Genomic DNA, 24,931 nt, shown 5'->3' on the forward strand with positions numbered 1-24,931 from the left:
TCCATAGTGTTTCTTCTCTTCTTCCGACAGAGCGGACCCAAACAGCCCGGCGGACAAAACGTGGGACGTTCACACTTGGCACCCGAGTTTGCCCTGCGAAGAGAGACCATGAGGACCAAACTGCCTAACTGCATCTTGGACAGTGTCCCCCCAGCCGACACCTCTACTGGACCAACCCCCTTTAATAGCCAAGAGGGGCCCCCGAGAGGTGGCAGGAGCTGGTCTGAACTGTGTGCATTCAGTGAGCCTAAGGAGCTCTTGCTATCTGAGGACTCAGCCCTGGGGCAGTCACGGTCCCGATTCTTCTCAACGCCGCTGCATGCCTACGGATGTAGTAATCCAGCATGTTTCATCTCAGGGAAGCAGCCCCTAGCCCTGCCAGAGATGAGGAAGAAGTTTGACTAACGCTGGCTCTGCTTCCCATGCTCTTGCTAGTGCTTTGTGTGTGTGACTTGTTTAAAGCCCCTGCCACTGCAAAATCCCCTTGTTCCCGGGGCTAGATCCCCCCGCTCGTCTCCCCCCTCCAATCTCCGTGCCGCAGAGGGCTGCTGTTGCCCCTGGAGTTGTGCAGGGAGCGGTGCGGGGGAAGGAAGGGGAGGGAACGTGCTGCACACACACACGCATACACAAACTCCTGCAGTTTACCTACGCTTCTCCCAGATAAACCGTGCATGAATCTCCCTCCGAACAGCCCCTGGACTGGTGGCTGCTCCAGGGACGTGTCCCCTTGTGTCCCGAGTCTGGACGGGATCGTTGTGTTTAGTTTTGGTTTTTGCACAGGGGCACTTCGACAAATGCTCACCCGATCCTAGCTCGCTCCCTCCTGCGCTTGCTATGATCAAATCTGTAATTTCAGGGGTTATTTTCGGCAACCAGCTTTGCACGGAGGAAGCTCTGCTGGGAAGAAGCCTCTGAAAAGCAGCCGCGAGTGGGGACGGCCCAGAGGGGCAGCTGTCAAGCTGGCATGCCGCTTCGCCTGTCCGTGGTATGAGGCAGCGACCGGGGGGCAGCCCAGGAGTCTGGGAGGGCTGACCCTGCTCCCCATCTCGCCCTGCCTGCTTGTCTCTCGGGCGCGGGAGCGATTGTGGGGGTTGCTGCTGGGGAGCAACAACACGGCTTCAAACTGAGCCTCAACTTAACGCAGCAGGGATGGTAACACTACAGCAGCCTCCTCGGCGCTTCCAGGACAGCAGGAGAGCCAGGGCTTTGCTTGCCACTGTCTAAGGCCTGGGACTAAAATGGAATTTCTCACCTGGATTTTGCCGTCCTTGGTTCTGCTGTGCACCCAGCAGCACAGGTGTATCAGGTAAGGGGGGGGGGCTCCAGGGTCTTTACTTGTGTGTCATTATCCCCCTTTACTTGTGTGTCACTATCCCCCGGGACGCCCTGAGTTCGTGGGCTGCGGATTTTTGCCTGGCAGGGAAAGTGGGTCTCGATTGGAGAGTTCGTCACAAGGTGCCCTACTTTTATCACTGTTCCACCAGCTGAGCAGCAGCGTCCCGGGTTAATCAAGTGGGAAGCCCGTTAACAGGATATCTGGGGAAGCCTTATCTCTAGGGCACTTTGATCTAAATTGGAGGCAATCTCTAAAGTTAATGGCATTTCACAGGCCCGGGATAGTCCCGTCCCCGTTTAAAAAGCAGCAGTCCCTGCAGCTTGGCCATAAAACTCGGCAGCTCACTGGAGATCGTTGGCTGGTGACAAAGAGCCTCCCCAGACGTAACAAAAAAACCAGACTGCAGAGACGCATGTAGCTGTGCCCAAAACTTTAGCTAAGGGGGTTCACTCCACGGCCTGGGGCTCCAACCAGAGTGTGGACCTGGGAGAGCAGCAGAGGGCTGGGAAAGTGCGCAGAGAGAAGTTTGAAAAACAAATCAAACCCATTTTTAAAAACAAGTGTAGGGCTAAATCTGTGCAATTGATAGTTATGTTCACTCCAAAGGTGTTAGCTAGGCAACCAGCTTGGATCCAATTTGCAATGTTCTTTATATACTCTCCACGAATCTGGAGGCTGAAAGTGGAGAAAGCTTGCCATGGTTATGCAATGAACGCAGAAGGGGAGGAAATCTTTAAAAGAGAGAGATCTAGTTCAGGGCATCTAGAAGCAATGCCCAAGCTTTTCCAGGCAGGGAGCCCTGGGAGGGATGGAGGGGATTCCCCTGCTCCTCAAAAACGGTGGCTATGCCTATTTGTATTTGGGGGCTTCAAGACGATGGGAATAAAGGCCAAGTGGGGATTGTGCACAGAGGAACATGGTTACTGTGGTGTTTGGGATTATTTGCTGAGGTTTTATTATTTTATTGAGAAGCAGGATGGTCCAGTGGTTAGAACAGGAGTCAGGCAACTGAGTCTCATGTAGGACTTTGCCACTGATTGACAGCATGACCTTGAGCAAGCTACCAAAGGCCAGATGCTGATACATTTACATGAATACCTCCCTTCTCAGGTGCTCCTGTGACTTAAGAGGGTCACTCAAGGAGTAAGATGCTACTCGCTAGGTGAATAAGGGTGTCAGAATTTGGCCCATAATTTCAGTACCACAGTTTCCCCACCTATACACTTAAGATAACATTGAGATTTTTGGCTGAAAGGTGCTGTACAAGTGCAAAGTATTATTCTTTTAAATAAGCAATTACTCTTCTCTAGCCTGTGACTTCAGGATCTGTTTCAAGGCATAGCAAGAGCCTGGATGTGTACAATGTATAATTTGTTACATAAATTATTTTATTACTGGATTAATTGCCTAGTTACTTGGCTTTCTTCCTACAATGACACAATAGTGATGAATTGTTGTTAGAAATACATATACTTCATGGCAGAGGAAGGGGACAGCTAGAAAAATACAACTGCTAGCTTTTGAGATTTAATGTTCTGTGTTCAAATGATGTTAGCGGTTTATCTTATCTATAATTGCCAATAGCAAAAGACTCTGAGTTCAAAGGAAGCTACCCTGTTTAGTTAAGTGTAGTCATCTGAAAGCTCACCTAGAACAGGGTTCTCATTGCAGATGCAGTGGTGAGCTGTATTTGAAAAGAAAAAAGGGTTAATGGATACCTGGTGTATCGCACCCTAGCCATACAATAATACAAATAATAAATAATAATCCTGAAAACCAGCCTACAAATAATTTTACTCATGTTAAATTAAATGGAGCTACACAAATGAGTAAAATTACTGATGTGTAAATGTTGGCAGGATTGGGCCCAAAGTTTTTTCTAATGAAAATCTGCATTCCTGAGTTTTTGGGTGAGAACCATGAAATCAATGAAAGTTAACATGGTTGGTGAAACTTTGGAGCCCAGCGTCAGAAATTGCAAACTGTTTTCCACTTGGTTTTTAACACTGGACAAGGAGAAGAATTTCACCGTTGACTGTTAACCAAAATAAAGTTTAATGTGTGTAGTCTAAAGTCTCCCTTGGGTTATTGAATCATTATTTACAACCAAGCAGAAATTGGTTTCCATTGAGTTCACGTAGGACCTGATCCAAAGTCCACTAAAATCAATGGATAGATAACCTTCCATAAACCTCAAGGGGCTCTGGGTCAGGTTCTAAGTGCTGAAGACAGTTCTTAGTGCTATAGCATCTGCAAGCAGCAAACTTAGACATACCAGACTCTTTACAGGTGATGCAATTCCTTTTTCTTATTTTAATAACACAATGACATTCTAACTTCTTTTCTGGTTTAAAAATCAATGCAAAGCATTTTAAAAAATGCATATTTAGCATTAAGCCCATCCAAACCCCACAATCTAACTGAGCTTTATTGAGAAATGTGTGACTAAGGCTGCACAATCCTCAGGCTGAAGTCCTGTGCAAATGCGCATAACGTCTGTGTGCGCTAACCAGTGTTGCTGAATTGTCACCTCAGGGTCCTGTTCTAATCTCTTGGACTGATGCACGTCCCTTGGCCACTGCAATAGCTCATCTTGTAAGGGCCTCAAGAAGAGTATACTTTTCTCCTTCTACCCTCTGTGCCAGAGATGCACAGGTTTGCTTTAGCCAGGATATATTTTACTAGTAGTTTCGTACACTGAGATTAAAATGTAAAATTTTGTCAGTGGCTACATTTCCTCTTTATTGATCTAATTTTGATTTTAAATGTGATGCCTTGATTATAATGACTGCAGGGGTGTCAAAGAATACATTTCTCTGGCCACAGATTCCATAGATTGCAGAGCAAGAGGTTATTAAAAAGAAAGTGCTGTTTGGAAGATTCTAAACACCACAGTATTAGTTAAGACTTCCCAAGGACCAGCTTTAAAGTTAAATACCAGAACTATCTTTTTTTTTTTTAAGAAACACCCACAATCTGCTCACGCTTGGCACTTTCTGAACATTGCCCATCTCAAATTAGATGCTCAAGACTGGTATAATTTGAGGTCTCCATTACGTGTGCTGTTTGACAGAAATCAGTGAACCAAATTCAGCCTCAAAGTCAGTGGAGTTGCATCAACTTATACCAGGGTTGAGGTTAGCCCACTGTGCTTATTAGTAGTATTAGTATTCATTTGCAGCTTTCTATGTGCAGAGCTTGGCGCATTGCAGACGCTCTCTTAATACAAATAAATAATAGTTGAGATGCATTAAAAGAAAATGTAGTGAGATGTCTTCTCTTGCAGTGGAAGAGTTTCATGTGCAGTATTTACTCCTATTACTATTAATAGGAGTCACGCGGCTGTCGTGCTCAAAGGTTTAAAAGGCCCCTGACTCTATAACTCTCCAACGAAACAGCTTTTAACTCTCTAATTAAAAATAGACACATAATCTTGTTTTAAAAATAATTCTATTTGTATATAATTAACTATCCTACTGGCTTGTACATCTCTCAACCTTTTCCTCCCAGAGATGAGAAGAGAGGCTTGCAAATGTGAAATATGTGCAAAGAGTAGACTACTTCATGCAGCTTAAAACTCACGGAGAAATGGAAATAAAGACTTTGATGTTCATAAGGTTGCCATGAATTAAGCCTAATGCTTTTTCAGTTTCGTTTCAAAATATGGAACATTTTAGCTTCACGTAGAGTCACGGATGGCAGATGGAAAGGATACACATACTGCTCTGGATAATCCTGGAGCTTGCTACAGGCTAGATCATTCCCTGACCTTGCCTGATATTTAAAGACCTTTTTCCAGGAAAAAATGGCAGAGAAAATTATACTGAAATGAAACAACTTTACCTCCATACCAGTGCTCTGGACCACACACAGTCAGCTATTTAACAGACTGATGCTTCCATCTTTCAGATGAAAATATCCATTTGCAGGTGCTCAGTTGCCCACAGACCGTGTAGAATGTAGGCTGGTTGGGCGACTTAAAGGAGAAATAGGAGAGATACAGGGAGCAAGACATTTTCCCTGCTGCACTTTTAAAATGAGAGTACATGGCCACTAGCGCAGGTTACCATGACCTATCTACAAGTTTGATCTAAAGTCAGCTCTGCTGATGGCCATTGACTTGCAGAAGGTCCTTGGGCTTTTTTGTGCTGGAGACAGTAGCTGAGATTCCTATCTCTCTATATTCTTGTTCAGCAACCACTGAACAGTGCATTCATTCCCACATGGCTTAAGTGAAATATTTACCGAGTCTTTTGCTCACTGATATGAGGGAATTTTGACTCAATATGTTCAAGGAGTGTTCCAGGAGATAGTAAGAAGTGGGCAAAATCCCAGCTGATAAACCATGTTGCATTAGTGAAAATGCATTTATTCTGCAGCTGGTTGGAGAGACCCATCATCTGAATTAGGTGTATATGTTACCCACATCCCCACTGTTGGCTGTGTTTATATCCTTAGGAGAGCTGCATTTCTTGGTAATATTTATTTGAGGGGCTTTATAATTTTCCTAAGTTGTATAATAACCATAAACATCAGCTTCCTCTCTGCTTTAAGGGGGCTAAATTGTCTTTCCCTACCAGACAGGAAAACTAGACTTTTTTTTTTTCAAGAAAGAAAGAAAAATGAGGCTCTTTTCCATGGTGAGCCAATTGCATTGATCAAAGCATCACAGAAATGTAGGGCTAGAAGGGACTGCAAGAGGTCATCTAGTCCAGCCCACTGCACTAATGCAGGACCAGGTAAACCTAGATTCCCTGACAAGTGTTTAGCTAACCTGTTCTTAAAACTCTCCGATGATAGGGATTCCACAACTTCCTTTGGAAACCCTTACCTGCCCTTACAGTTAGAAAATTTTCCCTAATGTCTAACCTAAATCTCCCCTGCTGCACATTAAGCCCATTATTTCTTGTCCTACCTTCAGTGGACATGGAAAACAATTGATCACCATCCTCTTTATGACAGCCCTTAACATATTTGAAGACTATCAGGTTCCCCCTCCTCCTCCTTTTCTCAGAACTAAAATATGCCCAGTTTTTTTTAAATTCTTCCTCATAGGTCAGGTTTTCTAAACCTTTTATCATTTTTGTTGCTCTCCTCTGGGCTTTTTCTAGTTTGTCCTCAACTTTCTTAGAATCATAGACCTTTAGGGTTGGAAGAGACAACAGGAGGTCATCTAGTCCAACTCCCTGCTCAAAGCAGGACCAACCCCAAATAAATCATCCCAACCAGGACTTTGTCAAGCCGGGCCTCAGAAACCTCTAAGGATGGAGAGTACTTTGCACTTATTTTTATTGAATTTCATCTTATTGATTTCAGACCAGTTCTCAATTTGTGAAAGTCATGTTGAATTCTAGTCCTGTCCCGCAAAGTGCTAGCAACCCTTTCCAGCTTGGCGTCATCCACAAATTTTATAAGCATGCTGTCTCCACATTACTATCCAAGTCATTCATGATAGTGTTGAATTGTACTGGACCCAGGACAAACCCCCACAAAACCCTCCTAGAGACCTTTTCCTGTTTTGAAAGATAATATTATGAGTACATTTTTTCAACCACTTGTGCACACATTTGATAGTAATTTCATTTAGAGCACATTTCTTTCACTTAGTGTCCAAGCAAGGGCGAAACTCCATATTTGTATTAATGCAAGTCACTGCCCTGAAAGAGTGCAGACGAGGGTTAAAAAACCCTCTCCTGAACTGCAGCTTGCAGAAAACTTTCCAGAGAAATGATCCAGGAGCATGTTGCCCTCCTGTTAGCATGGCACCCACTCTGACTTGGTGCAGGGTAAAGATAAGCTATTCTTTTTCATTGCATGCTGGTGTGAGCCGCTAGAGTTTTAGGAATTAATAGCTTACTTTTATATGGTGCTTTTCATCCCAAAGCACACTGTACAAAAGCTTAGGTCAAGAAGTGAAGTTGCTGAATCAGCTGAAGGTGGTTTCCTTTCTTCCCATCTTTATTACTTGGATTATAAAATGCAAATCCTCTCCAGCTTGCATTTCCATGCCAGTCCTCATGTTTCCGGGTAAAATTCATGAATAACATCTCAGGCCTCAGATAATCCCCATGGGTCATCATGGGTGAATGGACTTTTCTGCTCTTGCACACAGCCTCAGGAAACTGGGCCTGGTGTAGGGAAGGCCACAGGGGTGGGGCTATGGAGGTATCCCACACACCACGCTGCTGGCAGGCCATCTCTATCACCCCCTTTCCCTCCCCACTCTCGTGGCAGGCTGTAATGTGGTGTGGAGAGTTTATGTGGGTTCTCTGAACTTGCATGAATGTCACTCCAGATGTGAATTTCACTATGTTTTCCATCCAGTCAAATAGTAAAGAGTCCCTAGTATTTTTCATTAGATTAGGTTAAAACAAACAAAAGTTATAAGTCCAGGACAGCGGTCTGGACTGGATGATTTATCCTCCTAGTCCTACATTTCTATGAGTCTATGTACAATAAATACCCTACTTGGATGTTGGTGGGGAATAGCTATTATGGGGACTTCTGAGGACTAGAAGATTTGGGGCCAAATTTAGCCCTGGAGTGAATGAGTATAATCCCTGTTGACAGGAGTGGAAATTGTGCCTACTTACACCATGGCTGAATTTAGCTCTTGGCCTACAGCCCTATTCACTCAAGCACAAAGACTCTGCTGCATTATTCGTAACTCCTATATTCTTTTCCTCGATTCTTTATCTTCCACACCCTCCGAATGAAAAATCTAGTGTCGTTTGGACAGTATGATTATAGAAATTACCACCATGTAGATTAGGACCAAAATTAAGGTTTTTCATAGAAAAATCTAATATGAATAGACAGTTTTCGTAACCTCAGGCTTTATTAATAATAGGACCAAGATTCCTTTTTAATTTTGTAGTATATTGTGCTGAGGATTTTTAAGTAAAATTCCCCATGGATTGCAATCTGCTTAAAATGCATGGCATATGTGGCCCATCATTTTTAACCTGAGATTGTCCTTTTAGCTCTCTTATTCTTGTTAACGCCACTACCATAGAACATTGACACAGGATAATGCCCTCCCACTCTGTGGCATGCTGTAAATGCTGAGGCTTTTATGGAAAATAAATGTCAAGGGAAAATGAGGTGATTTTATTTGTCAAAAGAGATGATGCTCCTGACAGTTCTTTTACAATGACTTTATTTCTGTAATAGCAAATGACTGATGATGAGTCAGTCATCTGGGGCTAAGTTCTCTAGGCAGCCACGTAACACATTTTGGTGTGAAAATGGAGCTGCAAAATTTGTTTTCTTAAATGTTTCAGATTCATTACGCAAGAGTAGACACAGGACTTCGGATTTTTATAACATCTTGCAGCTAATGATCGCAAAGCATTGTACACCCAAAAACCTGAAGGGCAGATTCTGACTTCCTTATAGATCAGGCCCCAAAGATAAGCACATGAGATAAGCAAGGGATGCATGCAGGAATCTCTTCACCCTGCACCAGAGTGCAGCCACCTCTAAAGCTAACCCTGTCATTTGTTTAAAAACACAAGACAGGTTGACAAATCTATCCCTAAAAAAGTGCATGGGATCTTTAATGGCCTGGATCTCATGTCTATGTCTCAGGCTAAGCCTTACAAATTACCAAAAAACCCCACCAAAAATGAAACGTTTAGAAACAAAATATCTGAAAACTATTCCTTTCTTTGCTAATCTGCCAAGAACATACTTCTGGCTGTCATATGTCCCGTGTACTAACTGATAGCATCAGTGATACTCAAAGCAGGTCAGGGAATGCAAAAGAAAATAAATAAAAATATCACTGAGCTGCAATGTTCGTTCTCAGCTGCAGCAGGAGAAATGCAGAACCTTGAATTTGGGTCTTGGCAGGTAAGTAACAGAGTGAAAGGGTAACTTCACTTAAGTAAATATTGGCACTTCAACACCAAGGTGATAGGCACCTAAGAAATATCAAAGATACTAGATAGAGATAAGTGAGCTGGCTGCGCAGGTGACAAGACCCAGCAAATAGAAAAAATATAGTTAGAATAAATCATCATAGCCTCCATTGAAGTCAGGCTATGGCAATTTACCCCAGCTGAGGATCTGGGCCAGCGAGTCCTGTGAGATACTTGGATAGGTGCTGTAGCTAGCTATCTAGGTGAGTCTGTGTGTCAAGAGAATATTATAAATGCATTTAAACAAGCATCCCTAACCTTATGAGGTAATGAAATGATGAGCTAATGAAATTTCACTGTTGGGCAATAACTGTCCCCATGCGTCTTCAAGGTCACTTTACGCCTTGACAGCGCTATTAACTCAGGACGGCAATGTCTCCGTTACTCAGAGCTTACAGTCACACGCTGTTATCCCAAAGCTTCCTTACGTTATTAACTCCATTCACATGCGGCAAGAACGTCATCATTCATCCCATGGTGAGAGGAAACATTGTTCTGGTGGCTGTTTCTTGCAGTAAGTATAAGTACTGATCTGAATACACCCATAAGTGACACATCTTGGAGAAAAAAACCCTTGTGCCTATGTGGGTCCATGTCACACAAACGTTCTAAGAAAGTTATATAAGTCCCAAGGCAAGAGCTGTTTATGGTATATTAATCTGCAGCCTTTCATCAATATTTTAAAAGGTTTCTCTTCTGCTATCAGCGATATTTTTTTTAAACTCCATGCTTATTGCAGAGCTGAGTGGAAGCAGCTGCACCAATGCTCCGACAGCTCTGATGTGGTGCTTGCATCCAGTTACCTGTGTTTTTGGGAGACTTGAGAGTTACCCACACACCCTGGTAGATAGGATCTCTTTGCTAGTTGATAGTCCAACAAACACTTCCCATTTCAACAGGCAGGTTTTCATACTAATTTTCTGATAGCAGTAGGAGAAGCTCGAAGGATTATGCTGTCAGCTGAGTGCGTGTGTAGTTTTACAGGCAACTCCTATTAACTTTAAGATGACCTGGGAACTCCCAGCGACTGGTACAGAAAATGGAGTTCTAGAGATCAAATGCTGATTCTGTTTATCTGGAGAAATCTGAAACTTCCATTCAAAGAGTGTTTTTGGAATAGTCCTTTCAGGACTTTGCTTTTTGCTGCCTCTTTGCTTTTCTCAATTTGTTTACCCTTTTGATCAGAGCTTTGCAAACGATGGCCATTTCAGGTCACATGAGTTTGCATTTCTTTTTGTGTTTGCATGGGCCTATTGTGCTTTTCACAAGAGCAGGGGTGATAAAACTAGTCTCCTGGCTCTATTCCAGCTGAATTACATTCTTCTTCCCTAAACTCCCCTGATGTTACAACTGGATAAGTTCTTCACCACCTGACTTAAACTGTTGTGTAGTGTTGCTTTGAGGTGTTAGTTGCTATGCTCAACTATCGAGGTAGTTTCATTTCAGTGGCAGATGAAGCAATTCCTATGTGCACTAGATGAAGTACTTTGTAGTTTTCTGGGACTTCTCCACCTCTTCCCTTCCATGAGGCTTAGCAAGTGAGCCCTTACCATATGCTCGCTTATTTTCTTTCCTTGACACAGAATGACTCTCCTATTATCACCACCTCTCTGGGCAGAGTTAAGGGGAAGAGGGCCTTTGGAATGTTCCACGTCCTTTGCTCTTTTTGGGACTCCTAATCTTTTATCCTGCCTGTTACATCTCGCACTGAGCCACTCAGAAACTCCATTCTCTTTCACATCCAGGTGGACCTGGATCTGTGAGGGAGAGGCCTGAAATTAAGTCACCAGTGTCTGCAGGTGAAGTTTAACTCTTGTCATCTCACCAGTAGGGAATAGATTCCTTGCCCCTCCCACCCCCCCGAAGAGTAAAAATTCATGAAGGCAAAATTGGCCCCCTGATGGTGTCACATGTTATGACTGATATGTCTCAGGTTCATTCAACTCACAGGGCTTCTCTATGATCTCTGCAAGTTGTTCTTTGGTGTATAGTACCTTGGCCACAAGAAGTGGGGCAGAAGTAGTTCCTGAGCTCACTTAAGCAGCGGTTTGGTTTATGAAGCAGAAAGCCCTACAGAATCTGTGAGAGGGGGACTGCAGAGACCAAAGTGATGGGCATTATATGAGAGATGGATAGATCAGTGGTTGTGGCCAGCTGCTTTTTTAATGATTGTAAAATTTTTGAATTTTGATTGATACTTTCTAGCCTGAGGTTTGTTAGTACTGGGGTCTGGTTGGCTTTGGGAAACAAAGACCTTTTAAAAATTGGATTAGGTAACTGGAGTTAGCAAACGTGACTTGAAGCACCTAGGATAGACACAGTTTAACACTTTTAAAATTGTGCAACACATTGTGTTGTTAACCCAAAGGTCCCAATTTCCTGACCCAGCAAGAAGAGCTAGATGGTGCTCAGCAGTGGTGGATAGATGGTGCCTAGGCCATCAATAAGCTAAGGCCTTTGAGTATGTTGGTACTCCTGTGCTCTTACTTTTTCCACATAATCTCTGTTATTTATTTGATAATTATAGTATATTTGGTTTCATTTGAGCACTTAAAGATTCCTGCTAAACGAGCATGTTGCTTTATTATGCTGTCAGTTGAATACACAGTGAAGCCGGCTTATGGCAAAGTTATGTTTGTCACACAACATCTTCACTACAACTGGAATTACACCTTGTATATCAAGATGCAGTGAAGCAATTCAGGATTTATGGTCTTTCTTCATAAACCAAATCTCTCTATCGCCACATCTCTCCATAAGCAGGTTCCACATGATTTGTTAATAACAGAATTGTATCCCATTTCTTTTTCATATTGGAGGAAAAAAGAAAGATGAATTAAAAACAAGATCCTAGTTTGGTTCCAGTGACTAACTTTCTCAATTATTTTTTTCATAACAAGGAAAATAAATCAAGTCATTTTAAACTTTGGTTTTATGTATTTAGGAGAAAAAATAAACTAAAAGATGTTTGTTCTTGACCTCATGTCCCTAGGTAGGCTGTAGCCTTGTCTATACTATTTTCTAGTCTAAACATCATTTGTCCCTCCCCCACAAATAAATGAAACAGTCCTATCAACTCTCAGAACTGCTCCAATCAGTTACCAATCATGCTGAGTAGCTGACATTTTATCAGAGCTCTAGTAATGGACACATAAGTCTTCTATCTTTTTCTGCCACATTTTATTTTGTCTACACATGGTGAGGTTTTAAAAGCCTGCTTGGACACTTGTGGTTTTGTTTGTTTTTTATCCAGCGCCATGAATGACATTGGAGATTACACAGGCTCCAACATAGAAATATCCTGGTTACCTAATCTGGATGATTTAATGAAAGGATATGCACGGAATTTCAGGCCTGGAATTGGAGGTAAGAGTCTGATTTATGTCTCTTCTGATTTCTAATATATTCCTTGTATAATCTAATGGCTGAAATGGATGTGAATGTCTCCCTTTTGGTGGATATAATCAAGTGTTTGTGAATGTCTTGCTCTTAGACATAGTGATAATAACAGTAAGAATTTATTTTTTTTATGTCAGCCTTTGCAAAAAGTCCCACAATCTAGCCCAATTAAAAGCTGCATCAAACCAGTTATCTTTTCAATTTTGAGTTCATATTTGAGTTTACTGTGCCAGAGTTTCTCAATGATCACGCTCCTCCCCCACACTATGAACAACCCTCTTGTTTTGAGGCTTTGGTATAAAAACAAAACTCAGAGCAGGTTCATCAAGAGATTTCCAAACCTTTCAGGTACACCTGGGCCAGTCTACAGGATTGTGTCAAAACCATGAACACTGTGCCGTTTCACTTGGGTCCAAAGCAAAAGCAAGGGAAACTTGATGGTTTCCCCTGAGTTTTGCTTTGAGATTTTGCATTTGTCTGAACTGGAAGCTTAAAGCAAAACTCAATGGATGTGAATGCATTGAAGGCTAAAGGCAAAAATGTTCTCCTGAGTCCTTGCACAGTGATTCTGTCCAGTTTCACGCATGTTATTAAAAATGAGAGAGGCCTAACCCACAAAGTTTGGAGCCACACCTAGTCCCAGATCATTGCAAATTTCAGTGGATGTTATTCAGGTCCTTTCAAGTTGAAGTCAAAGGACCTAATTCCTCTCCATTCGTCAATGGGAGTCTTTTCATTGTCTCCAATGAGTGCTGGATCAGGCCCTAAACACGCTCCTTTTTTCTCATGTGAAAGAGCAAATGGGTCCATGTGTTGGGGCAAAAAAGATATCAAGATGTCAGGCTCCCTGGTTACAATATAAAACATAGCAGTGCTCTGAATTTAGGGCAATCCAGTGAGTCTGCAGACATCGACCTTCAACAATCCACTACATAAAAGGAAAATAACTCTGTGCTTTCGGGCCCAGTGTTACTGAAATGCTTTATAAGGAAGTAAAATCAGTTGCCCAGATTTTCAAAAGCAACTAGTGATTTTGGGATGTCTTAAAGGGGCTTGATTTTCAGGAGGTGGGGGCTCAGCAGTGTGTGAAAATCAGGCCCCTTTAAGGTGTTTCAGGTTGGGCCCCTCAAAATGGAGACCTCCAAGATCACGAGTCTGAAAATCTTGGCCAATTTGACAAGGTTGTGGCTGGCCTGCAAAGAAACTATAAGACTTTAAACTACTGGCAACTATTATAGACTGTCCTGTAGCTCAAGGGGCATTTTGTTTTCCCTTTTTAGAATGTGTGCAGTTCAGCTGATGCCCACGTGGCCTGCATATGTATGTGGACCTGGATCTTCATAGAGTTGAAGCAACAATACAACATACACAGGGTGTTTAGATAGCATTTGGCAATCCCCTTTTCTAGTGTTCTTTGAAAATGATCACTCTATCCCAATCCACAGAACAATGAACGTAGCAAAGCATGCACATGAATAGAAGCAAAACTTCCATCTTGCCAGGGCAGAGGAAATTCTCCTAGGAATCTGGATACCCTGGCAAGTCAGTCAGCTTGTAATCAGTTTTAATTGGCACTCTCGTAAGCCATAATGTTATTTTTCACCTGAAGCAGCTACTTTCTAAAGGGGTGAAGTTTTCTTATCTTTGAAAATGTCAAAGCAATTACTTCCACTGATCCTTAAAGCTGAAGGCTTTAAGCAATACAAGCAGTTCCTATTTTTTCCTGAGTTCTTACACCACTCCTGTCACCATGGTATCGGAACTGACTTTTGGAAAGTAATTTTGTGGTCCATATCAAGTGGTGATCACTTCTGTACTTGGATCCTCAAAGTAAGTGTCATGATTTCAAGGGGTTGCCACCAACTGTCAGAGATCATGACCAGCCTCCCTTTCTTTATGGCTAGATGGGAGGGTTTCTATGGAAACTTGGCATCACAATAAGAGGTTGGAAACCCATTGTTCTAAGACAGATTTTATTTCTGGAAACTGTGAGTAGGGGAAAAGATATTTAGGGACTCACTTCTGTGAACTGACTCCATATGAAAAGATTGACAAAGCTAGTGCATATATATTCACACCATATCCTCCCCAATTTAACGTGTCTCTTTCTCAGGCCCTCCTGTTAATGTTGCCCTAGCGATTGAAGTTACTAGCATTGATCACATCTCAGAAGTTAACATGGTAAGTTGCCATTGAAACTTGTTAAGACTGGAAAGCTGGGAATGCTTATACTGTGGTGGTGGGAAGTATAGAAAACTGATTAGGCATATATAATTATTCTACATAGAACTATCACTAGCTCAAATGAATTGGCAAAGACAGAAAAAAAAGTCCTACATTTTTCAAGTGAAAAATTGATTCAGGAAAATCCTGTAAAGAGCAGACTTACAGCTGCATGCTAGCCCATAGGCCAGATCCTCAGTGGCTGTACATTGGCATTGCATATCTTCACTGGAGCTACACAGATTTGTACCAGCTAGGGATCTGGCTATGTATGTCCCATTTAAACTGGCTTAGTAGGGAGGGCAGGGTTGGGGTCTGAAGTATGTTGCCCTTATTGTTAGGGAAACTATTTTTAAGAATTAAATCCAATTTCTACTCCAATTCCACTTCCTCCTGTACACTTCTGGAAAGAGGCCTGCGGAGTTCAGCCTCTTTTTTGCCCCTCTGCAAAGCCACTGAGCTGTGGGATGTTCCCTTAACCATCTCAGCCATGCCCATACCCTGAACAAACCAACAGGCTAGATTCTAGAACATGTCACTTTACTACATATCTAAGAACTGCAAAGATCAACTGCATTTTTGTAGCCTATTAATCCTGAAAGATTTATTCTTAAAGCTATAGCTGTGACTTATCATTGACCCCCTCTCTCTATTGCATTCACCTGGGGCTTTTATTTTTTTAACTGGACTGAAAAAAAACATACAAAAACCCTACAAAACAACCACTGGTCCTACTTAGGAAAGATGCTTAGGAGGGATATTAACCTGATTCTTCCCATCAGTCTCAGACGGACATGCAGCTCTTACTACACAGTGTACCTGACAAGGCCATAGAATCAGAGCAGTTAAACACATGCTTGGGTATCTTGTGGTTATCCATTGGTAGAAACAGACAAGAGACATTAAAATGTCCAGGCAGTTTTATTCTGAGTACAAAAATATTCCAGCGCACAGGAAGCAGCTATTAGATGTTCCAGACTAATACAATGAAATTTGACCAGGCCCCAAGATATCATCATTGTGTTTGTTTCACATGGTTTGTTAACTGTTGGTTCTTCTTGTGCTAGGAATACACCATGACAGTATTTTTGCATCAGAGCTGGAGAGACGACCGGCTGTCTTACAACCACACCAACGAAACTCTGGGCTTGGACAGTCGGTTTGTGGACAAGCTCTGGTTACCAGATACATTCATAGTAAATGCCAAGTCTGCCTGGTTCCATGATGTGACTGTGGAAAACAAACTTATCAGGCTACAGCCTGATGGAGTCATTTTATATAGCATCAGGTAAAGAGAGAGAGAGAGAGAGAGAGAGATTTCTCTCATGTGTTAGCTTTTTGAATAGACTCTAAAAAATAATCACCCCCTTTCCCTGGATTATTTTGGAAAACAACCATTCATTTAAAACATTTTTTAAAAACGTGAGCATGATGGATTTCTGTTGAAGACCCCTCATCTCTCTGCTGGGTCTACACGGGAAAGGCACCTGTGGAAACAGTAACAAGTTTCCCATCATGTAATTGTTAATCACAAGTACATCATTAACAGAGCATGATCTTGCTATAATTGGGGTTGTTCTACAGCCACCAGCCCAAGAGGCAGTGTGAACAGAGCAAGGAGTTCCTGGGTTCTGTTGTTGACTCTGCCACTGATTCCCTGTGTGACCTTGGTGGAGTGATCTAGAATCTCTCCGCTTTAAACTTCCCCATCTGTGCGATGGCAATAGTAACATTTCCCCTCCTCAGAGGGGTATTCTGAGAAAAAGTTAATGTGTGCACAATGCTTTGGAGCTGTAGGGTCAAATTCATCCCTGGAGTAACTTCATTGACACCGGAATGGATTTAGCTCACAAAACTCTATATTAGTGCTTATTTATTTATTTAGCAGTATCTGGTCTTGAGCAAGTCATTTAACCATTCAATACCTGTTTCCTCTACCTCAGGGGGGTGCTGTGAGGACTGGTTAGGATAATAGCTTAAAGGGCTTTGAAAATATTACTGGTTTGTAATGTGGGTATGGCTGCAAAATAAGGACAGAAACATGCATGGAAGTAAGCAGCAGGCCACAACTTTTATTAAACTTTAACACAGGGAAGAGGCACTATCTGCCCATCACCCACACTCTCCTGTACCAGGCATTTAATTTGTTCCAGTGTTGGGAAACAGGGTTCCTTACCATGTAACTCATAACGTGGGGTAGGCTCTCCTCAGCCTGCCCTCTAGGACTCGGCTTTCTCTGAGTCTCAGCACCCTACATCCTGCTGTAAGCAGGACAGAGGGTGCAGCAGTGTGGGGACCTTGGCCTGTGAAGGTCACATGGTCTAACCCTATCACATGAGCCCAAGGCCCATCACCAAAATTCCAGGTCATTTGCCTCTGGGAACCGTTCATTTTATTCTCTTAACCACACTGGAAACCAGCTGTAAGTTGCGACAAACAACTTCACCCCACTACCTCAGGTGCCATGCGTATTCCAACTCAAACCACTGTGGCTTGCAGTGAAACTCCCTCTCTGGTTCTCCACCAACTGGCACATGGGAGAAAAAATTCCTAAGGAGCCAATTTGCTAGACCTGCAGTGTCTGTCAAGCCAGGTTCCCATTCCTAACTCAGGTGGGGAGGGTGGGCTGCTGGAATGGAGCCAAAAGAGGCTCCACACGGCCCCTGCAGCAGGTTAAATCCTGGGATCTGGCAAATGCTGGCCAATCAGCTGGCCAATGGGTGCCAGAGACCCCTGGGAGAAGGAGCTACCTATTCTCCCTTGGTGAGTGTCTCCCTCCCTTGCTGCTGGGACTCTCCCCCTTTCACTGCCAGCCCCATCAACTTCCCCATCTGTTGATGTGGGTGAGTGGCATTTTAATAATAGAGGTAGGTTAAGGGTTTCCTACCCAGTCTTTGGATTATGGGAATAATTACATGCCAAGCTATGAAAGCCTACAGCCCGCTCTGAATATAACTAACTGGTACTTTGATTTTCCTTGCATGGGGCAGGATTACCTCAACCGTGGCCTGTGACATGGACCTTACCAAGTATCCCATGGATGAACAAGAGTGCATGCTAGATTTGGAGAGCTGTGAGTACGAAAGTCTGAGCACAGCAGTGCCTATAACCTATGTTCTGTTGAAAGCCTACATAGATAATCCTTAGCTTTGTTTCTGTGGGTCAACTTAAATCAATCAAATACAAGGGCTGTTTTCGATTTAGTAAATATAAGGCCCAACCCCAATTCCCTTGATTCCAAGTTTGGACATCAGGTTATAGAGCCCTACAGCACTAGTTCAAAATTGCCATAGTTAGGGTCTGGCTTTTGACTGGAACACCTGGTTGAAAAGGGACCCTGGTGGCTCTGGTCAGCTAAAAGTCCGGTTGGTGGTGCAGCTGCCTGCCGTGGCTCCGCGCAGCTCCTGGAAGCATCGGAGCCATTTTCTATGCATCTCCTCCATCTCCTATGCATAGGGGCAGTGAGGGGGCTCGGCATGCTGCCCCCGCCGCAAGCCAATAGGAGCTGTGGGGGCGGCGCCCGAGGATGGGGCAGCATGCAGAACCACCTGGCCACACCTCCGCATAGGAGCTGGAGTGGGGACGTGCTGCTGCTTCCAGGAGCTGCTTGAGGTAAGCACCGCTGGACGCTGCACCCCTGACACCCTCCCATGCCCCAACCCTCTGCCCCAGCCCTGATCCCCCTCCCGCCCTCTGAACCCCTCAATCACAGCCTGGAGCACCCACCTGCACCCTCAGCCAGAGACCTCACCCCCCCATGCCCCAATCCCTTGCCCCAGCCCTGATTTCCCTCCCACCCTCGAAACTCCTCGGTTCCAGCCCGGAGCATCCTCCTGCACTCCAAACCCCTCATCCCCAGCCCCACCCCAGAGCCCACATCCCCAGTCCAAGCCCTCACCCCTTCCCACATCCCAACCCACTGCTTCAGCCTGGAGCCCCCTCCTGCACCCTGAACTCCTCATTTCTGGCCACACCCCAGACCCCACACCCCCAGCTGGAGTCCATACTCTGTCCCGCACCCCAACCCTCTGAGCCAGCCCGGTGAAAATGAGTGAGTGAGGGTGGGAAAAGCAAGCGACAGAGGGAGGGGAGATGGAGTGAAAGGTGGGTGGGGCCTTGGAGGAGAGGAGGGGGAGGGGCGGGGCAAGGGTATTCATTTTATGCAAGTAGAAAGTTGGCAACCCTAGCTGCAGACCAGAATTATAGAACCGAATCCAGCAAGGTGCTGAGCACCCTCCATTCCCATTGGAGATGGAGAATTGGGAGCTTAGGGCTGATCCAAAGCCCACTGAAAACTGTGGGAGTCTTTCCATTAACTTCAGTGGGCTTTGGATCAGGCCCTGAGAGACAAAGCAGAGAGTACAGAGGGACTGAACCCCAGGGCAAACTTCGGAGTGGGTTTTATTTTCTCTAAGAGAAATCAAGAGGGGCAGAATTCCATGTGTGTGGGGACTGCTATTGTGACGAGCCCCCATAAAGGTCTCTGTCTTTCCTTGGCAACACCTCACCCCTACACAGGAGTCAGTCACAATCTGGGCCATAGACTAGTGACATTCTATTTAGTGCTTACGTGGGAAACCTGTATAAATTGTGTCTATATTCTACTCAGGTGCCATTCTCCTCCTAATCAGTGTGTAATTCCCATGAGCATTAATGCTTTGGGGATAAATTCACTATTGACTTAAGCAGGCACCACTCAATGACACCAGCGAATTTGGCCATTTGTAGCTACATCAGTGGGAGAGTAGAATCCTGATGTTTCCAGAGATTTAGGACTAGCGGAGTACCTAAGCCAGGGCAACCACACTGGGGAGAGCATCGGTCGCTCTCTTTCTTTTATAGCATTGACTCTGTTTTCTAGGCAATTAACCACAATACATTTCATCCTGTCAAAAATAGCAATCTGCAGTTTTACTTATGTAATCAGCAAATGCAGAGGCAGCAGACAATGAACTAGCAATCAATTCACTCTCCTGGCAAGTTTGGCAGGGTTTTTTTTTTTTTAATTTAATTTGAGGATTTTTATTTCAGTGCAATAAACATAAGTAGAAATAAAGCCTCTTTAAACAAACATATTAAAGCAAAATCAGAGGAAACTTTCCCCCTGTTGTTTCCACATGCAGGGTTTCCTCTAGGCAACTGCTAACCCAAACCAAGGTGACTGTGTATTCCCATCTTCCTGCAGCATTGGTGTGGTCCATTTTTAGTGCAGTTACAAGATACTTTGCTCTATTTCTATCTAGACAGCCATTTCTCACTAGTAAGAGGATGCTGACAGCAGATTACACATTAGGGAACAGATTCTCTGCTGTGCCTAACTTCTGCTGGGCACAGCAGGGGGGTGATGGGATGCCAGGTGGCTGAGTGTAACTCTCTGATTCCCTGCCTCACCTTGGCCCCAAAGGTACAAGTTAGAGTAGCCTCCATGGATCACCTGACAGCTGGGGATAGCTGCAGTGCGTCACTCTCCCTGCTTGCTTGTCTTTACCTCTAATATGTCCCCTGCACCAGAGTCTTCAGAAAGGGTGACCCAGGGGCCAGATTCACTGACTGTATGCCTGCCCATGACATTGGGATAATCCCCAGTGTTGGGGTTGTGACAAGTCTTTGCTCCATCCGCTTTGCTTGACTGGCACAAAAATATTGGAAGCGGCACCGAATCTACCCATATAGATGTAAAAACACACACTGTTTTTACCTGTGCTATGAGTGAACACCTTAGATGATTCAAATAATTAACAGTCTAATTTACTTTTCACTAATCCTGCTGCTTGATTGCTGTTTTGCAGTTCTGTCAGTTTGGATAATGAAAACATACTACAGTATTCCATTCAGCTTTAATATGTGGTCAGGTTCTCATGCTTTAGCATAATGCTACTGATTGGATTGCAAACAGTGCAAAGGAAATATTCTTTTATTAGTTTATTTTCCAACTGTTTCAATTGGAATGTAAATAAAAACCATTATGACCATTTTCTGTTGCTCTTAGGTTTATTTAAAAGCTTATTTTTAAGTTGTGTTCTCCACTTCAAAGTTCTTCTAAAGCTCTGAACAGTGTAAGCTAGCCTGGAGGGAACACTGTTCCGGCTAGGTCACTGGCAACCTCACTGTTGACAGGACATTGAGTTATCCAGATTGAAACGCAACATGTTTGTTGTGGGATTGAAGACGAGCAGCATGGCAGAGTCGTCTGAGTTTCACTTTGAGCCCATCAATCTTTATTTCCCCCCAAACCTTTGCATTTATTCAGCTTCTTTTGGCAGATGGCTACTCTTCAGAGGATATTGTGTACCAATGGTCAGAAAACCAGGAGGAGATCCATGGGCTGGATAAGCTGCAGCTTGCTCAGTTCACAATTACTAATTACCGCTTCACGAGAGAAATGATGAACTTCAAATCTGGTAACAGACTCTGTGTCTTCATTGCAGGCATGCTGTCAGCCTCCACTATCTGTAACAGACAATCCCCTCTCTTAAGTAACCAGTTTAATGTGTCCATCTGGTTTCCAGTACAATTTTATTTAGCCCGTATCTAAAGAGAGAGAATATTTTTGCTGGTTCCTTGGGTAGCCATTGCAGTCTATTGTGACAAATCCATACCTGTCCTGGGCTTTGTGTTTGCCATAATGCTACACATGGCTGCCAGTCAGCACTTCACAGCAACAGCAGAGCTAGAACTCAGATCCTCCTGCTCTAATTTGCAATTTTGGCTATAGGAGAATCTCCATTATTCCTAATAATATTGTGCTTATGATATCCAGTTGAGCAGTTCTGATTCCATCCACTAGACTAGAGGGTAGTGGTACACATACATACTAGCATGCCTATTGCAATGTTTGTAAAAGCTTGAAGTCATTTCTTCCCTACTGATTTTTGTCCTCTTACATGTACTGTAGTTAAATGCTCATTTATACTGCCCCCTTATCCATCAAGCTCTTTCCCTGTTTGTTTTAAATTAACATGATCTTTTAAAAAAATCTAAATTTAGTATCTGGAGGACTTTCCACAACAGATTATAAAAATCTTAAGGCAGATCACATTTTGAAACAGTGTCATCATTAGAGCAAGGGATTTGGAATCAGGACTCCTGAAATCTATGTTTTGATCTGCTACTGACTCACTGTACAACCCGGGCAAGTCACTTGACCTATTCTTAGGACTAACAATGCTGACACTAACTATGGTGCCTTATAGGGATTTTATGAGGCTTAATTAATGCAAAGCCCTTTGTGACCTTTGAATGAAAGATGATGTAAAAGTGCAAATCCATATCATTACTCTTGTATATTATTTTATTAACTGCGTGATTGTAAAGCCAACCTTCTAACACACAACTTTATATTTGTCCTTTGCCCACTCTTTCCACCAGCGGGTCAGTTTCCCAGGCTCAGTCTCCACTTCCACCTGCGGCGGAATCGAGGTGTTTACATCATTCAGTCTTACATGCCTTCCATCTTACTGGTGGCCATGTCATGGGTTTCCTTCTGGATCAGCCAGTCAGCTGTGCCTGCTAGGGTGTCACTAGGTAAAAAGATTGTGGCATTGGGATCTTGAAATGGAGGACATGTGAAGGCCATATGTTCATCTCCAGTGTGCCATTATTGGAACAGAAGTACATTTATGAATGCTGTGTCTGCACTGGCAAAGCAATAAGTCCTTCAGTGAGTTTTATTCATGCTTTGGTGTCTGTCACTGGTGGATGCTTCTGTCAGGGCAGAATGCGCTAATAAAGGATGGAAAATAAAGGTTTGATGCTGTTATATTGTATCCCTAAGAACAACAGACACTAGTAATAAAGAGACAGCCCTGCAGCCCTTACTCCCACTGAAGTCATGAGTAAGAGGAGCAGATGCAGGTGCTAAGAATAGAAAGTACTCTCCAGGGGTTGTTCTAATGGATCTGTCTATCTGTGTCTGGTAAAAGAAGCCACATTGAGATTTTCAGAGTTGCCTTGGGCATTGGGTGCCCAGTTCAGAAGTGGGTGCCCACATCCCCTAGATAGCTTTGAAAATCTCAGCCAGCTCCTCTCTGGGTAGAAGTTATTGTTTGTTACCATTGGAATGTGTTACAGAACTCTAAGCCAAGCTTCTCATGCTATTCCCTAGGTATAACGACAGTTCTTACTATGACCACTTTGATGGTCAGTGCCCGCTCTTCACTCCCACGAGCCTCTGCCATCAAGGCGCTAGATGTTTACTTCTGGATTTGCTATGTGTTTGTCTTTGCCGCTCTGGTGGAATATGCATTTGCACATTTCAATGCAGACTACATGAAAAAGCAAAAAGACAAGATGAAGGCGAGCAGACAGAGTGGAGAGGTAAGCTATGTGCTGGTGGTGCCGTGGAAGGCTTTGAAAAACAACCACCCTGCATTATAACCTTGTCTTCAGCCAGAGCAAATACTCCCCTCCGCTGCCCTTTGGTATAGTCATTCCCTGAGTTAATAGCCCCACCACGTGAGTGTTTAGCCCCTGAATGCCACCATGCTGATTGCTGCCTGTTGGCAGTACAAGTCAAAACCAGCTCAGAACAATTACCAGGATACAGAGCCGGTAACCAATCAACTCCATGCCACAAGCGGTTGGGACTGATTCTCATTCTGTTCCTGTGTTTGGGACAGGATGGGGGAATGGGAGGAAAGGGATACAAAGGGGCTTTTAAGCCACATTTGTGTTCCTTGTATTCTGGAGATGTACAGGACCTTTGGAGACATGTCCAGCCCTTGGTGTAGATTCGAGCAACCTCAGTGTGCTCTGTTCAAATAGTCCCCAATATGCCCCCCATCACAGGCCAGGAGCAGGGCCAGTGTAGAGCCCTTATGCCAGTTCTACACCAGCCAGGGAGGCCCCACACCCCGAGGGTATTCTCAGGTAGCTGTTTACTTATGGGCCCTTTGCCTGGCAAGAGAACCATAAAAGGGCTTCAGCAACCCTGAGAACCAGGCCCATTGTCTTCAGTGTTGTCCCATGGAGATTAAATTCTCCATTGTGTGCAATGGATTCCAGATAGATCCTATTTTGCTCAGCATGAATACAATTTATGTTCCAAAGCAGACCTATACAACAGGTTGCAAGAACAAAGCAATTGCTTATGTGAAATTCCTTCCTGGACCTCTTAATTCTAGATAGCTCAGTTGTTCCCTTCATGTCCTTTAAGTGGCTGATGAAACAGAATGAATTGATTAGGGAAAAATGCTTTTGACAATCCACAGTTTGCAAATTTCCCCCCACAAATCTGTAGGCATGTGAATCCCTGGACTTGATTTTTATTATGATTATTAATATTTATTATTTTTATTGTTATTAATTAATCTTGCTAAGCTGCTAGCAGATATGATTGATCTGCGCTCTTTACTAAAACCTACCCAAGAACATCCACAGCCTTACAGGACCCACCCTATGTTTCAGGCCAATCAGTTATTCTTTCAGCTGGGTGACAGTCTCTTTGGAGTGGATCAATACTACTTGTGAACCAGCCCAGGGCTGAGCATGGTGCCTCTGCAGTGCCTCAAGCCCCTGCAATAGCCTAGGGCATGTAAAATTATCAACAGAATTTACTCCTGAGTCTCCTGCATGGCAGAACAGAGCCATTCACAGCTTCCTCAGCCACTGCAAGCATTGGAACAAAGTACTGTCCATCACATTTGGATCTTGGGCAAGGCAGACCATTAGGCCACCTGGCTAGCTCTGATTAAGTATTCTGATTCTCTTCCCATGCAGATTGTCATAAGAGGTTCTTCTCTTTCATTTGCAGATCAATGTGAAGAACGCCATTGTTTTGTTTTCCCTTTCCATTGCTGGCGTGAACCAGGAACTGGCCATTTCCAACCGGCAGCACCGAGCTCCCAAAACCCTACCCGGATCATATGGCTCTGTAGAAGTCGAAACTGGAGAGACGAAGAAGCAGCAAGAAACTAAACTGGAGAAAAAGAGTGGCTTAAAGTCCCTCTTCAAGCCCATTGATGCTGACACCATTGATATTTATGCCAGGGCAGTGTTCCCAGCAGCCTTTGCAGCAGTCAATGTTATCTACTGGGTTGCTTATACAATGTAA

The 24,931-nt window shown here is 43.7% G+C and overlaps 1 protein-coding gene across 1 annotated transcript; it reads left to right on the forward strand.

The window, feature by feature from the left end:
* The first annotated feature begins 1,238 nt into the window (after window positions 1-1,238).
* On the forward strand, window positions 1,239-24,931 carry GABRD (gamma-aminobutyric acid type A receptor subunit delta). The gene is made up of 9 exons (XM_077837240.1): window positions 1,239-1,306; window positions 12,512-12,624; window positions 14,771-14,838; window positions 15,948-16,168; window positions 17,871-17,953; window positions 21,144-21,281; window positions 22,249-22,404; window positions 22,985-23,196; window positions 24,632-24,931. Exons 1-9 carry the CDS (start codon window positions 1,239-1,241, stop codon window positions 24,929-24,931), a joined length of 1,359 nt encoding a protein of 452 aa, XP_077693366.1.

The sequence above is a fragment of the Eretmochelys imbricata genome, chromosome 18, assembly GCF_965152235.1.
Source record: "Eretmochelys imbricata isolate rEreImb1 chromosome 18, rEreImb1.hap1, whole genome shotgun sequence".
Lineage (NCBI taxonomy): Eukaryota > Metazoa > Chordata > Testudines > Cheloniidae > Eretmochelys > Eretmochelys imbricata.

Bases quoted from the DNA above. Each gene is read 5' to 3' on its own strand.
- GABRD (XM_077837240.1), top strand. From the start codon at position 1,239: ATGGAATTTCTCACCTGGATTTTGCCGTCCTTGGTTCTGCTGTGCACC. The intron at 1,307-12,511 runs GTAAGGGGGGGG...TTTTTTATCCAG, and splicing joins CAGCAGCACAGGTGTATCAG to CGCCATGAATGACATTGGAG. The intron at 22,405-22,984 runs GTAAAAAGATTG...GCTATTCCCTAG, and splicing joins GCCTGCTAGGGTGTCACTAG to GTATAACGACAGTTCTTACT.